Genomic DNA, 15,515 nt, shown 5'->3' on the forward strand with positions numbered 1-15,515 from the left:
TGTCAATTGCACAAGTTTTACAAGCTGGCTAGTAGGCTATTTCATCCAAGTGCTACTTACTGAGCAGGGATAGCACAAAGACAGTAGGGAATTTAGTATCTGCAGCAGCCTGCTATTGTTTGAATGGAAGACTCCAGACATAGGATAAAGACTGGTGTTTTGTTGAGATGATGATGATATGTATGCATACACTGTGGGGCTCTGTCAGTGGCCATGGGCCTAAGGCCATAACTAACTTTGATTTTGGTGCTATGTCAGGAATTTGAAATTGACCAGTATCATACCACCTGAGTCAGTTTTATGTAGGAAGGAGGCTGTCCTCTGTCAAGTTGGTGTTTGTGTTGGGTATCTGGAATACTATTATGTTTATCCCAGAAAGAAAATTGTTTTCAGCAACCATCACTGGTTTTATCCATGTGAACTATTAGTTGTTTTTTTTAATATTTATCAAATGTGAACCCTTTGCTGAAGCTAGATGATCCTGTAGGTGTTGAAGAAATAACATCTGATGTCTCCGATAACTATCTTCTTTGTATCTGTGAAAATAAAGAAAGCTTAAGAGACAAGAAGAAAGGGGATGTTGTCATAGGCATAGTGGTAAGTTGTCTTCCTTGAGGAATCTGAGTTTATGGTTAGGGCTTATTTTGTGATTTATCTCTGTGTTTTAAAATTCTTTTGTGATTGTCTCCCCTGACAGTAACGGTGTTTATAAGATATAATGCAAAGTGTTTAATGAATGCTATTTATGTCTTTCGGTTCATTTGTGAATTGAATGAGGCATTTTATATATAAAAAATAATCAAAAACACTTGAGTTGATAGCCTGAATTATATATCTGGTATACAAGGCATATCACTTTTGCTCATGCATAATTGCTTGAAAACAGTGTTTTTTATTCAAATACAAAAAAAAGACAATGTTAGTTAAAATGTTTTGTAAACTGTTGAAAATGTTATCCCTTATAAGTGTTCAAGACACTTAAACTTGTTGACTGCATCTGTTTCCTCAGTAAATTGCTCTTCCTTCACAAAAATTTAGTAATGAGAGATTCACAGTCATCTTAGACTTTAACTTCTGATTTTCTTTGGAGATTCTGAAATGAGAACTATATACTGGGAAAACAGTGACTAAAATGAGAACTGACACTCTGTCTACTGATAGTTTGTTCGTTCATTCATTCATTCATTTTATTTACAGGTTTTCTGATTGTACTTGTCTTTTGTGGTATCTGATCCAGTATGTATCTGTCCCAGTTATAAGTGTTGGTGTACTGTGTCAGTCTGAGAATATTAGAGAGAGAGTGCTCAAAAGCTTGTCTCTTTCACCAACAGAAGTTTGACCAATAAAAGATATTACTTGAACCACCTTGTCCCCCCTCAGTTGTAAAAGCACATTTTAAAAAGGCATCTCATTTTTAGGGAGAATCCTGTCTAAAATCCATAGGTTTTCAATTATGTGGATTTGCATTGCCCCTTAATAGTGACAGAATTTGAGCAATGACATGTAAAATGAACCAATGCTATTCAAACTTAACACTTTTTAAGACAACATTATCATCCTGTTGAGACTAACATTTGGGCTTTCAAAATTGTTAGGATAGGACCTATGTTCTCTACCTTTGAAATATGTACTTATTTTTAGTCTTCCAATGTCACCAAGAAATTGTGGGACTGGTGGAGTCATCGTTTTTGTGTAACACACCATTAAGTGTGTGTGAAATTTCCTTGCTGATTTGTTAAAACCTATAACGGTTGACTAACCAAAACTATTCTCTGAGCTTTACGTGCGCCTGCTGGCAAATACTCAAAAATTGTCCTGCACACTCGGAATCAAGCGTGAGAGATTCATTTTGGCTTCTGCTGCCCTAGCAAAATATGATGTTTGTCAATGGCAAGGTAAACACTCTGTCCATATATTTTTGTATTTGACAGGCAGTCCAACCCACTACTGGGGAAGTAGTTTTTGACAGTTTTCAGGACTCCTCATCTCGCTTAGAATTAGAGAGTCGAGTTTTGCGTTTGCAGCCAGTTGAACTAGTACTTCCATCAGACTTGTCGGATCAATCTGAGAGGCTTATCAGCAGTATAACCTCTGTAAGGTATGTTGTTACATTATGTTGCAACTTTGGATCTGGAAGCCAGCAGTGATGCATAGTTTTCTAAAGTAAGACCTTCTCTGAAACTTTCCCAGTTCACTGTTTGCATAAATACCCCATTAACTGACATGATCTATCTATCTAATACAAGTAATTCTAATGTGCACATCACTGTGGTATCTGAATGTGGTGATGAGCCTATTGTGTATCTTACACCTTTTAAGATCTCTGAATGATTTGAGGCTTTTTTCCTCTACAGCACTCTTTTGGTTGAACATGGAGAATTAAATACCTGTTGGAAAGTTTTGGTACTTTCTATCCTATTAGACTCTCTTAAAACTGGTGGGACAGAAGTGTTATGGCCATTCCATCATCTACATTTCAACATCTCCCTTATATTTTTAATGACGGATGCTTCAAAAGAAGGCTGGAGGCTCCTTTTCAATGGCAAATTTATTGTGGTATTCAGTCTGAGATAAAAATAGACCATAAAGCTGTAGCTGGATAGCATACCTATGGGACCATAGGACAAGAGCACATCATCCTTCTAAATGTGGCTTGTGAGCTTGCGAAGCCCTGCTGACGTCCCTTATGGTCACCATTTTTTTCTGAGAATGTAGTGTTCCTTTTTTTTTTAAAGGCTTAAAGTATCTAAATGTTCAAGGAACTGTTTTCTTAGCTTTTAAAGAAGCCATAGGGATTTTCTCCTTTCACGGCGGGAGTCAAAGATGATGCTGGAACTTGGCAGGTCCCATGAGTTCCCAAACTTCATCCTGCAGGACTGCCATGCTTTTTAACTGATTGGTTTGTAGCAGCAGCTTTCCTGTGTTTATACAGGAATTAGAGGAACAAGAATATATGAATTTGAACTGTAGCTCTGTTTTTCTAGATTTAAATATTATTGGTTGTGTGCAGTCTGCATTTCCAGACCAGACAAAAATTCTATGACAGATGCCTAATTATGGGAAAGAGATGTATATTAATATTTGAACAAATTAGCCAACTTGTAGAGGTTTGCAATTGCTGGCAGCTGGGAACAAGGAGACTTGTTCTTTGTCCAAAATGGAAAAATAGATTAGCAGATGGTTTGATGAAAGGCAAAAAACAGTTGTGCATATATATATTTCTTGAAAGCAATATCCTGATTGATAGATCTCTCTTCAAAAGGATTTATTGACAGGTTTTTAGCAATTTACATGGTGTCAGTTTGTAAAAAGAGAGACTTCTGGTTCTAGGGAAAATACCTTTGGTTTAAAATAATGCAGCTGCTAGTTTTGTTAGTAACATTTTAAGCTTTTATGACATATGTTGGATAGCAAATTCCTCAGTTGACTGAGTGTTGACACAATTGTTGAGGTAAAATGCAAGCTCAGAAGAATTCCTCAAAATTAAGGAGTAGACTCTACATTTTGGTGATCTTCAGGTTTTTTCCAAATGTTTCAACATTAGATTTGAAGTGTTCAGATTTACATTTTTTTTATACTTTTATTTCAGATAGTTATATTAGGATCTTACTTGTATGCATATACTGGCAAAAAAGGTGTCCTAATCACTATTTACCAGGCAGCTAAAATGAACAGTTTTGTGCCTCTTTAGGAGATGTCTAAGAGAAAGTGATACTTCATGCTATCTTCAAAATGTCATCCTTGTTATGTGTTAAGGCAGCCAGCATATCCAATTATATTTACCACAGTTATAGATATTCCAACATATTACTATTAACACAGGATTTCCTTCAAAGGCATCACCGCCGTAGATAAATGCTACTCTACTACTGTGACTACGCACCTGATTTTGGAGTCTTGTATTACAAACTTGCAATTGGCATGTTCAGTGTCAGAGTTAGCTAATTAGAATGTGGTGGGAGACAGCTTTAAATGTACTTTACAATAAAAAATAGAATAAAATGCCATAAATACTTCGTTGGATTTTCTGGCCAAACTACGTGTAATTTAGTACTTACATTTTTCTTGAATATTCTGGACTTGCACTTGATTATTTAGTCAGACTTTCTGAAGATAATTTATGGTGGAGGTGTCAAATACACAGCTGAGATTGAATGTGTCCTGTTGCCCATGTATACAGTTAGTATGGAAAAAGATACTGCAAGTGATGGACAAGGTTGTAGGCAGAACAATATCACTGTGTAAAATCCATGATATTCTGCCAAGAAACGGCTTCCATCAGAAATACAGTGCAGAAAGGATGGAATTCACATGCCCCTTTCCTGCTCAAAGCCAAAATAAACAGACTTTGTGTATAGAACTCTGTGAGTTGGGGGATGAAATCCACCCCCAAATTGCAGGCGGGACATAGGAGAAGTATAGTTGCTGTTTGAAGTCTAGACTGAAATAATGTCCTCAGTCCTTCACATCTCTTAGGTGGTAGGATTTATGGATACTGGATTTACATAACTATGTGCTTGATGTCCACAGCTTGGCCCTTCTCAAACCTCCCTTATGCACTGGACTATGTAGAACTGGCCCAGATCCCAGCTTTGCCTTTGAGAATCTGAAAGAGGATCTCAGACATCTAGTCTTTGATTTTCTTGGACAATGGAAATAATTAGTTAGTTTTGAGGGTGGATTGATTAAATCAATGATTTTAATAACAAAAATGTACGGACTTTGAGAGGTCATCTAATCCATCCCTCTGTGCTGAGGCAGGACCAATTACACCCAGCCCATTCCTGACAGGTATCTTTCCAACCTGTTCTTAAAAACCTCCAACAATGGGGATTCTACAACCTTCCCTGGTAAAGTACTCCATTACTTAACTATCCTTCTAGTTAGGAATTCTTTCCTAATATCAAACCTACATTTCCCTTGCTGCAGATTAAGCTGTTGTTACTACTTCTCCTACCTTCGGTGGACAGGGAGAACAATTGACCACATTCTCTTTACAACATCCCTTATATTTGAAGACTATCAGGTCCCTTCTCAATTGTCTTTTTTTTCAAGTCACGCTCAATTTTTTTAGCTTTTCCTGATTGGTCATGTTTTCTAAACCTTTTATCATTTTGTTGCTCTTCTCTGCACTCCAATTTGTCCACATCTTTCTTAAAGTTTAGCAGCTGGACACAGTACACCAGTGGGACTGTACTTCATCTTACAGATTCTGATACAACCTTTTTTGCATGTTTAGGGCAGATTTCAATGGCCTTTTTTTATTGCAGTGACAGTGGTCTGACAAGTGAGTGACTTTAAGTATCATATTCTCTCTTCCATATCTTCAGTTCTTGCTAGAAAGGTAGCTTTTCAGCTTTGCCTGGAATTTGTTCTCCTTTCAGTCCAAACCTGGGTATTCTCCCCTCTCCCCCCCCTCCCCCCATACACTGTGTGACAAGCTGCACTTCTTGGACTCAAGTTTTATCTTTCTGGTGAAGTAGCATCTAAAATCACTATTACTAGAAGAGTTGAAGGGTGTGTTCTTGTGGTCTTTGATCAAGATCATCAGGATGTCTTGTTCTGAGTTTGAGAGATGACATTTGGCTAGAGAAGGCTCCGCTTCATGGACCGTGTACATCGAAGCATTGATTTCCAAGGTGTGTAAGATGACAATATGAGCATCTCTCTGCTCCTTTATATGTATTAGTTGACCTCTTTGCTTTTTGCTGTCTAAGGGCCTGCTAGCAGCCCAAGAAGGTAAATACATCTCCTAATGTTATTGCTTGCTACACCTGCTGTCTGTCCATTAATCCATTGTCAAAGAGGGGAAAAGTGGGAGAGATGCAACAAAGCAAGATAATTTACCAGTAATTGTTTGCTGTAATCTCCTCTTCACCCATCCTACATCCCCCGCTCCCTTCTGGCTAATGTGCTCTTGCTTGTTTAGTACTATTTTTGCTATCTTGCGTACCATTTCCTCTGGCTCGAGAAGTTTCTCTAACCTAAGGTACGGTGTTTAGGTTGAGGTTTATGTACTTAGGGTTGGGATTTAGGAATTCTTTTGCCTTCTTGCTTCCAGGAGGTGGCACCATAATGCTTTCTGTCCCTTAGTCAGCTATCAGAACGGGGAAAAAGGGAATAACTAGTAAGTAATTTCCCCTTTGTAATCATAAAGAATAAAATTGAGGTCCTTTATGTGACTGGATGGTGAACAGAAATAAATGCTGACTTCAGTAGTAATAATTTGGAGTTACAACTTTTGTTTTAATTAGAAATGTTTGAACGTCAGAGACACGTCACTGCTTTAGGATTAAAGAAAAATCTCAGTGGCTTGGTTGCATGATGTAACCTCCAGTAAACAATTGTGTAAATGCCTAAAACTCAGATTTGCAGTGCAAATTGATGTGTTAAGCTGTTGTAATTTTCTGGGATGGCCATAAGGGTTTGGATAGATACCAAATGGAATTATTTACAAAACTGAAGAAGTTAAGACACTTTGTAAAACATGCTTTGTTTCATATACAACTTAATTATTTTTCCTCATTCCCCAAACGAAATAATAGTTGGTTTGTTTTTAAAGAGTTATGAGTAGGATTGGTATTTGCACCTGTGTGTATATATACAGGAGAAATATCAGTTTTTTTAACTTTGTGATATGCTGTAAGGAATATTCGGATGGGCTTCATGGAAACTGTAAGTTTCTTATTAGCGATGGCCTTTAGGCTCCATGAAGGAAAATCATAGCTTTCGTGTAAAAAAAACAAAAAAAACCCCACAAAAAATACCTGAGGTACTAGCTCCTTGACTTGCAGAGAGAACTTGGAAGATGTTAGCCTATGTAAATTAATGTTAATTGATTGTTACAATTGAAAAGAACATGTAGCTTCCCCACACTTAATTCTTTAATGTACAGGAAGTAAGTTAAGCTTAAGGGGTGTCCCAAAGAATCACTGAAAATTGAGACTTGTGCACAGTGATGTGTTCGTAGGGGAGGAAACCAGTTGTGTTTGGAGTGGGCAACAGACATGCGGTGCTACTTGAAAATGCTATAGACCATGGGTTGGCACCCTTCAGAAATGTTGTGCCCAGTCTTCATTTATTCCCTCTAATTTAAGGTTTCTAGTGCCAGTAATACATTAAAGTTTTTAGAAGGTCTCTTTCTGTAAGTCTATAATATATAACTAAACTATTGTTGTATGTAAAGTAAATAAGGTTTTTAAAATGTTTAAGAAGCTTCATTTAAAATTAACTTAAAATGCAGAGCCCCCTGGACCGGTGGCCAGAACCTGGGCAGTGTGAGTGCCACTGAAAATCGGCTCGTGTGCCGTCTTTGGCACACATGCCATAGGTTGCTTACCCCGCTATAGGCCATTGGCTCATCGCCAAATGGTGTGTAGAGCAGTCGGCTTCCCCTCTGTCACTGCCTGCCTGAGCCCTAGCATTGAGTTTGAAGAGCTGCTACTTAGAGAGGATATGGAGTTCTATCCCGCTGCCAACACCCCTACCCCCAATCAAGGGGCCTTACTCTCCTACAATGAGCCCTTCATACCAGCCTGGAGAGACTTCCAGCAGTTAGTGGAGGCCTGTACATCTTGAGCTATCAGGGACACATTCTCTAATGGACTACTAGTATAAGTTCATGTATTGCTCACAGGTGCAGAAAATTTTTGAGGGAACTCGTTTAAAATTTTGGCATCATGTTACTGGTACAAAGTTCTAGAACTTAACATATGGACAATGAGACTTCAAGCCTGAGGTGTAAAGGACTGGAAAAAAGTGTACATGCTGTATTTTAAATTTTGAGCTGTCTAATCTGGTTATGGAATTAAATGTGGCCAACAGATTTCAGACACAGCCAGGATCAATCTTGAGGCTACAGCTGCCGTTGGAGTGAATGCTGGTGCTTTGAGCTTGCCTAATTACAAAAATAATTTGTAATTGCTGTATTAAAATGGAATGATCACTTAATTGTTAAAATATTATTTGGAAGAATGAAAAAAATAACGAGAGGTCTATAGATATAGATAATGATTTTTAAATTGAGAGTGGATTTATTGCTTATGACAGTGAATGACAAATAGCTGTGGTTTGAGCCAGGCAGAATAGAAACTGCCAGCTACACCAAACAATGTGGTGTTTTTGTGATTGATAGAGGGAGACTGCAATTGGCTAAGACCATTGGAGTTGTTCTGTTTTGAGTCCAATCTAGGTTTCCAGAGTTGAAAAATAAATGCGCCTCACTTACTGTGCTTGGCTATGCTCTAAATGTGCACTTACTGTAGGATCACAATCTACATAAATTACTGTATATACTCTCTCATAAGCTGGTTCGTTTATAAGCCGGCCCACCCAAGATGGATAAATGAAAATGGAAAATTTTTATGACCCATTCATAAGCCGACCCTTTATTCAGGGGTTGGCAAACTTTGGCTCCCAGGCCATCAGGATAAGCCAATGGCAGGCTGATACAGTTTGTTTACCTTGAGCGTCTGCAGGCATGGAGGTAAACCTAAGTAAACAAAGTGTCCCCTCCTGCCAGCGGCTTACCGTGATGGGCCGGGACAGCAACTGGTGGGGAAATTTTTTGGGGGGGAGAAGCTGCAATCAGGGGAGTAACCCCTGTGACCACTTCCCCTAGCCTGGGACCTCCACACTCTCCCCATCCCATCCCTTCCCACCTTAGTTGGGGCAGGCCAGGAGAGGATGTCTCTGGACTGGCCAGAGCTGCTCCGGTGGGCCAGACCGGGTGGTGTGGCCGCAGCCTGCCAACCCCGGAGCTGCAGCTGTTTCGGAGGCTGGGGGGAGAGCAGCGTGGCCAGAAGCAGAGAGACTCTGGCCCCGCCTCTTCCCTTCTGGCTCTGCTGCCTCTCCTTGCCCCCTCTGTTGGGGGGACGCGTTGTCCCACCTCTCCCCCTCTCTATACCCATTCATGAGCCAACCCCCTTCTCTGATGCTTCCCTTTTTTACTAAAAAAAAATTCTGCTTATCAACAAGTATATACGGTACCACTGAGGTCTTGGATTCCTTATAGTCACCAGATGCTACCTTTTTGTCACCATTGAACTGGGCTTAGTTTCAGTGGCAACCTTGAAATTAGTGGGATTCTTGTGTGTGCAAGGAATGCAGAATAGAGCTCTGTGCCTTTAAGGAAGTGTAAATGTAGTGCCTATAAAAAGTACTAGAGAGAGCCGTAGCGCCCTGGAGGCTAAAGTCGTGTACTGAACAAGTACGAAAAGGCAACAATGATACGAGTTTCTCAACTGTTACTTGGAAGGATAATTAAATATCCATGTCAATTCAATCCTTTGTTTGCTGAGGTTGCAATAAGGATGTCAAATATGGTGTTGGTGAGCTCTCTCCCAGTGCTCTGTCACGATCACACAAGCCATGTTAAAGCACTGTCGCAGCAGTGCTTTAGTGTTGCCAGTGTGGATTAGTCCATAGTAAAGGCAAGTGTATGAGAAAGAAGGGACGTTGTTTAATGTTTTGTATTGATAGTTAACATTTGTGTTTCTCCTCTACCTCTTCTGCAGACTTGGGGGCAGGCAAACTAAAGGACTCGGTATAAGTTTTCAGTGATGTTTCTTTCATGACTATGAAGAAAAGTGGCTAAAAAGAAGAATGAGGGGCTGGTTTTTTTTTTTTGTTTTTTTCCATTCACACTTCACCATTTTTTCTTCTTTCCACAATTTAAAGCCCTGTAGCTCTGGTACCAATAAAGTGGTGTTGGAAATATGACTTGAACTGAACTCTTGCCAGAGATAGTGTCATTTAAATGAGGCCTCAGATTCTCAAAACATACCAATCAGAAATATCAAGTCAATTCTGAAACTTGATCCATGTTTGTGATAGTGCATGACCAAGCAATCCATCAAGCTGAATCTGCCTTCATCTACTTATGTGAAATTTATTCTTTTATTTGTAAAATCATTTCTCAGATGCTCTGTGCTGAGCTAAATCTGTCAGCTCTTTGGTCACAAAATAGCAACGAACTTGCAAAGCAGTAACATGGAAAGTACATTTATTGTAGCCTCTGGATATTACTCATGACATTAGACTTTGCGAAGTGACCTACTGTGAAAGCTCTCCCTTTTTCCTGAGTCAATTATTCATAGTCTGAAATAAAGTTGGGTAGCCTATTGTTAGGATGTGCCACTTTTGACCTTTGATTTAAAGTGTTTTTAATTATGGGAGTTATTTAAAGGAGCAATATAAATATGGACTGTATAAATATGGACAATTACTGAAACTTTTGAATTTCTAATACATAAATTAGAAAAGTCACTGTATTTTAGTATTTCTGTAAATCTTCAAGGGAAGCCTAAAATAATTAATTGGAAAATCAACAAGTCCATTTTCATCACACTTAATGGGTTTTTAAATCTGTAGCAGCTTATCAAAGGAAACATAAATTAGAACAGTAATTGAGTCACCAGCTGTCCCCTGTTTCTGTCCAGACACTTCTATTAAAAACATGGCAAAACGAATGTAAGGTCAATTTTTTTTTTTCAACAGATAAACACCCTGTGCCAGATTCTCTTCAAGCTGTTTGTTTTAAATTATAAATTCTCAGTTCAAGACATACTGGGCAGTCAATACTTGTGGGCTTGTCCTTCTGTAGGATGGAGATAGGCTAAGCTGTCAACAAGTAGTGAGGCCTCTTTAGAACATAACACCAACAGTCAGTAAAACAGAATGTCCTGCTCCGGTAGTTGGAAGTGCTACATAACTAAAGTTGTGTGTGTCTTATGGGTATCCAACAGTAGTAGTTCTCTTCCCCCTACTTTCCCCGTCTAAAGTTTTAAATCTTTAAAATACTGTGGAAAACTGTTGAATCAGTTTTGATGAATGGCTGCATTTTCCCCCTTCACTGCTGCAGCAGGAATGCTTTCTCAACAGGTACTTCAGAGATGGCCACTGAAGCAGCAATGACTCGCTCCAAGCCCTGTCCCACATTCTGACAGTGATAGATGGGCTTCTATTGAAGGTGACACTTTCAGTAGTTTACCTCGGTTAGCACGCATAGTCTGTCATAGCAGACATATTTGGGCACCTCAGTGAGCTGAAGTCATCTTTCCAAGGGTGAAATATGATTGTTTTGTCCATCTATGAAAATTAGTTTCCTGAAATGCAAAGGAGAAACGGTCTTGTTTCAGATTGCATGGAATGAGGACCTGGCTGGGAACCATCAGGAACTACTAAGTCAGTGTCTTAGAGACTTTAGATGCAGCTTCAGGACTATTTTCCTGGTGACCCACAGAGGGGAAAGAGGTGGCCTACTAACCCCTTTAACTTGTTGAGTCTGCAGCACTGACTGGGCCATTGCAAGACAAACTGACTCTGCAGTGGTTTCTCTAACCAGAAACTCAGCAGATGTTGGCCACCTCAGAAGGAGCACCACCCAGCTTTAATTGCAGAAGCCTTAAAAATTGTTATCCCATTTTTATATTTGTATTTCTGAGAGTCAGATTTTTATTTTGTGGTAGCAATAAAAAAAAAAAGTATTGCAGGTATCTGTAGATTAAAAATGACCCAAAATCAACAATAATGGATCCAGTTTCGTGTGCTTATGGATGATGAATGAGTGCCAGAGTTAAAGTATAGAAGCTATGAGAGCAGTCTCACTTCCATTTCTTCTGTCATTTAATTTACCTCTTAATTTGCTCCTGTTTTCTCTCCATTGGCTCACTTTCCGTTCTTGTTCTTTCCATATCATACGTTAAGTATTGCCTCTTCTTCATCAGCCACTCTCTCCTTTTCACTTTACCTCTCCTCTCCATCACATAAGCCTCTCCCTCACTTTCAGTGTGTGATTGTGAAAGTTAATGTGACGTGGGGTGTGTATAAAAATGCAATGAACAGCAACTTAGAGCACTTCTGCACCAGGACCACCAGAGCGGTAGCCAGGGGGAGCCTCCTCTGCCCTCGGTGATAGCCAGCAGCCAGGGAGTAATAATTTGGAAGAAGGGAATGAAACAAGGAAGAACTTTTTTCTCTGAGCGGGCTTGAAGCTGAGCATCAGTTTAAATGTGTTGTCTGTGCCCTAGTCAGAGGGCTGTGGTGACAAGAGAAGTTAGAGTTTGGGTGTCTTTTGTAGCTACAGTTGAATAGCTCGGTGCCAGTTATCCTTCATAAAAAGGCAAGTAATAGTTGAATTTTCCAGCCAAGATAGCGAAGACTGTATAACAGTTTTTAGAACTTTGCAACGAGGTGCTGTTGCAGTAGCCAGCTGGATGTTTTTTAAAAGGGTGAATAAGGTTTGTGAGCTACAGGGTACATAGTTCAAAGGCTGTTCTTTTTTGCTAGAAAGATGAGCAGTAGTTTTAATTTCTAATTAAGCTAGGTTTCACTTTGTCATAAGTACTATTTAATTACTTTATGGCTCTGCTGTACACAATAGGATGTGATTTTCAGGATGGTATAGTATCTCTAGTGCTTGTTTTTACAGCCTTTTGCAATTCCAGACTTAACTGATGTTGTCAGGCGCAACATCTTGTTACTTAATACTTTTTTTTTTTAGGGTAGCACCTAGAGGTCCCAGGACAGTCACTATATGCCATAAACAGACCGTTCCAGTCCCAAAAAGTTTACAGAGTTGTCCATAATATTAAGTAGGTTTTGGGATTTTTACTTGAATTTGAGGTAAACTATTACATAGCCTCAGTTCTGACTCAGTCTCAAATTGGTTGTGTTAGTGGCATTTTATATTAAAGTGAGGATAAAACTGAATTAAAGACCAGATGAGGGTCTCACACACCAAAGAATGAGAAATTTTTATGTGATAGTGCCAAACAGAGAAATGCTATTAGATAATCACAGCAGCAACTATATTTCATTTTCTTGAGAGAATGAGATCTCAGCCCAGAAATTCAGACAATCATAGTTTCTTGCTGGGCAACCAGATTTGAATCTTAGTTCCCTAGGGACAAATGATCTGCAGTCCCCAGCCTGTTCGATAGTCTGCTGAAGTTTTATAAGCCAGACACTTATTAGTAGAACTCTAGCATGGTGAATTCCACTCCATAATTCAGTTTCTAAGGCACAAATCCTGTTGCTGGAACATAGCCTGAGTCTATGAAATACACACAGCTGAGATGTGTTGTGGGGAAGGCTATGCAGTGGTTACACAAGGTGAGTGACAGCTGTGGAGTCTTCAGTTTCCCTGACAGCACCCTTGTTTTCTATTTGGCTGGTAGAACTGTGTAGCAAAGGATCTCTTGGCCCACTTTGTATCTCTTCTCCCACCATTTTCAATAGTGCAAAAGGCGCTATTGTGGAACTGTACTCTATGGAGTACAAGCATATACAGCTGCTGTGTTGGCTCTGCCAATCTTGTCCTTCACCAGTCTGGTACAGCCAAACTCTCCAATAAGTTATACTGAATAAGGGGACTTTCATGCCTACAGAGATGGTGGAGCAGGATTTGCTCATCATACAAAATTTTGCTTTTGGATTTCCATAGTGAACCTCTCTCCTGATATTTTGCTCTTTCTGTTACAGAATTCCCACAGCTGTCATTAGGTGCCCTACCTGTGTAGGGAGAGCAAAGCGTCAATTCCCAAAGCTGTTATGTGGCTCTGAGTGTAGAATTTTGCCTTGAATACCAACACTAATATATTGGAATACCGTTTTTCCCCCCACAGCTGTAATGTGTTTCTGCCACCTTTCCTTTATGGTTTGTGTGTGACATTTATGCAGGGGGTTTACACACTGGCCTCCTAGCTAAGAATTTAGGTATAAATAGTGTGCTATTTTATATTTATCAAACTATATAATATAAAACAAAAGCATATAGAAAAGTAAGTACATTCCTTGACAAGTAGGTTATTTAATATTGAGAGCTCGGAGAAAGAGGCTTTGAGGGTGGTAGCATTTCTCTATATTTCCCCTTACAAATAAATAATTAAACTTTCTTAAGAAATTTGTAATTAATTATACATATACATTCTAATAAAATGTTTCTGATATTAGAACTGATAAACTTCTTTAAAGAAATCCCAATATTCGTACTGAAATTTAATTAAGGCTTTTTAAAGTTTAGTCTTGCTACTTATGACTTTTCAGGCTTTTAACATGGCTGACATTCAGTTAACTGACACTGAATGCGGAACAGAGTTTTGAAAATATGAAAGTTCAGTGTCTATGCAGTTTATAAAGAAAGCAACTCCCAAAACTTTTTACAACATGAGACATCAATTGCCAAGAAAAGTACATGAAGTAATGGTGTAAGAAAGAAATGTTAAGAATTAGACAACAAAAAACCTATCTGAATATTCAAGACAAGTATGTTTCCTTTTAACTAGTTAGAATAACAAGCTGTTTTAAGCAAGAAATTCAAGAATGTTTGCAAATTTTCTGCCTGACTGCCAAGAATAATGACCTGTCACCGTAGTCTGAAAGCAGTGATGCAGAAGCCTTCATTTCAGATCTAAATTAAAATCAGATGTTTGGTCTTCAATTATTTTGACCTTCCAACTTTTCTGTTTAGCTCATCATTGTTTTAGACTTGTTTGTGTGAGAAAGTACTAAATATTTTGCATGTGTGCATATAGGTTCCAAATAATTTTGAATGTGTTCGGAGGGCCAGTGATATTTTTTCATAATTTATATAACAATAAATACACAGGAGGTTGTTGATCCTTGTTTGGGTGTGTGTGTGTGTGTGTGTGTGTGTGTGTGTTCTTTCTGTATGCTTCCCTAGCTCTGTGCAGAGAGTAGAAACAGCAGACTTGGTTTTCAGCAAAGAAGCTTGGGCAGGTTTACTGTTGATGAAGCATGATGCTAACGCCCAGGTTTAATGATTACAGGTACACCAGCACACGTATGCTCATGACAATGGACAGGCTCAGTTAGTGGTAGGACTTCCCATTATCCCCTCAGCCCTACCCCGACACCCTCTCAGTGATACCTCTTTATACCCCAATTCAAACAAGCTACATATTGCCCCTCTGACATATTTGGGTGCCACCCATTGCCTTGTACCTGTTTTGATCAAAACATCTCTATCCATCATGCTGTTATCCTGACCTTATCTTTAGGATGGGTCAGTGTGTTCCTGTTATCTTTGGGGAATGTGCTGGTATCAGGGTGTTCTGGTACTACCCTTCTGGAATGTGCCTGCGTGTATATTCTTGTACCTAGCACTACTTAGGACTGTGTATTAGTGCAATGTCAGACCTGTTCTTGCCAGAATCTGTGAGCAGGGCCTGCCTCTTGCTCACAACTTAACTCTGCTTTATAGCAGCAAAGCTTTAACCACTAGTTTAGTTCAGGCCTCTGATACAAGGGCTTATGTTTCAGGCCCTCTTCCTACTACAGAGATCAGCTCATACTGAAGTCCCCCTTTAAAAGCTGAGTATGGGCTGGGAAAAAATACTTGAACATTGAACATGTCCATCCTTTATAGGCTTGGTCAGGAATACTTTTTTCTTGTTTGTTTACTGCAGCAAAGATTTTTATTTTAATTAAGTATGTTCCTCCCTACAGTTAAGTCATAATACTGAGTTTGTTGATGCAGTCTTTCTATGGCACCA

At 39.1% G+C, this 15,515-nt stretch overlaps 1 protein-coding gene across 4 annotated transcripts in view; it reads left to right on the forward strand.

Annotated features, from left to right (window-relative positions):
• Positions 1-15,515, forward strand: part of MSH3 (mutS homolog 3) — a 181,965-nt gene that overhangs the window by 16,229 nt on the left and 150,221 nt on the right. For all 4 annotated transcript variants that reach the window (XM_038403844.2, XM_043515155.1, XM_038403846.2 and 1 more), the window contains 2 exons: positions 452-597; positions 1,932-2,098. In XM_038403844.2, the coding sequence (XP_038259772.1) occupies positions 452-597; positions 1,932-2,098 (313 nt within the window). The remainder of the gene's footprint in view (positions 1-451; positions 598-1,931; positions 2,099-15,515) is intronic.

Source organism: Dermochelys coriacea, chromosome 5 (genome assembly GCF_009764565.3).
Source record: "Dermochelys coriacea isolate rDerCor1 chromosome 5, rDerCor1.pri.v4, whole genome shotgun sequence".
In the NCBI taxonomy this organism is placed as follows: Eukaryota; Metazoa; Chordata; order Testudines; family Dermochelyidae; genus Dermochelys; species Dermochelys coriacea.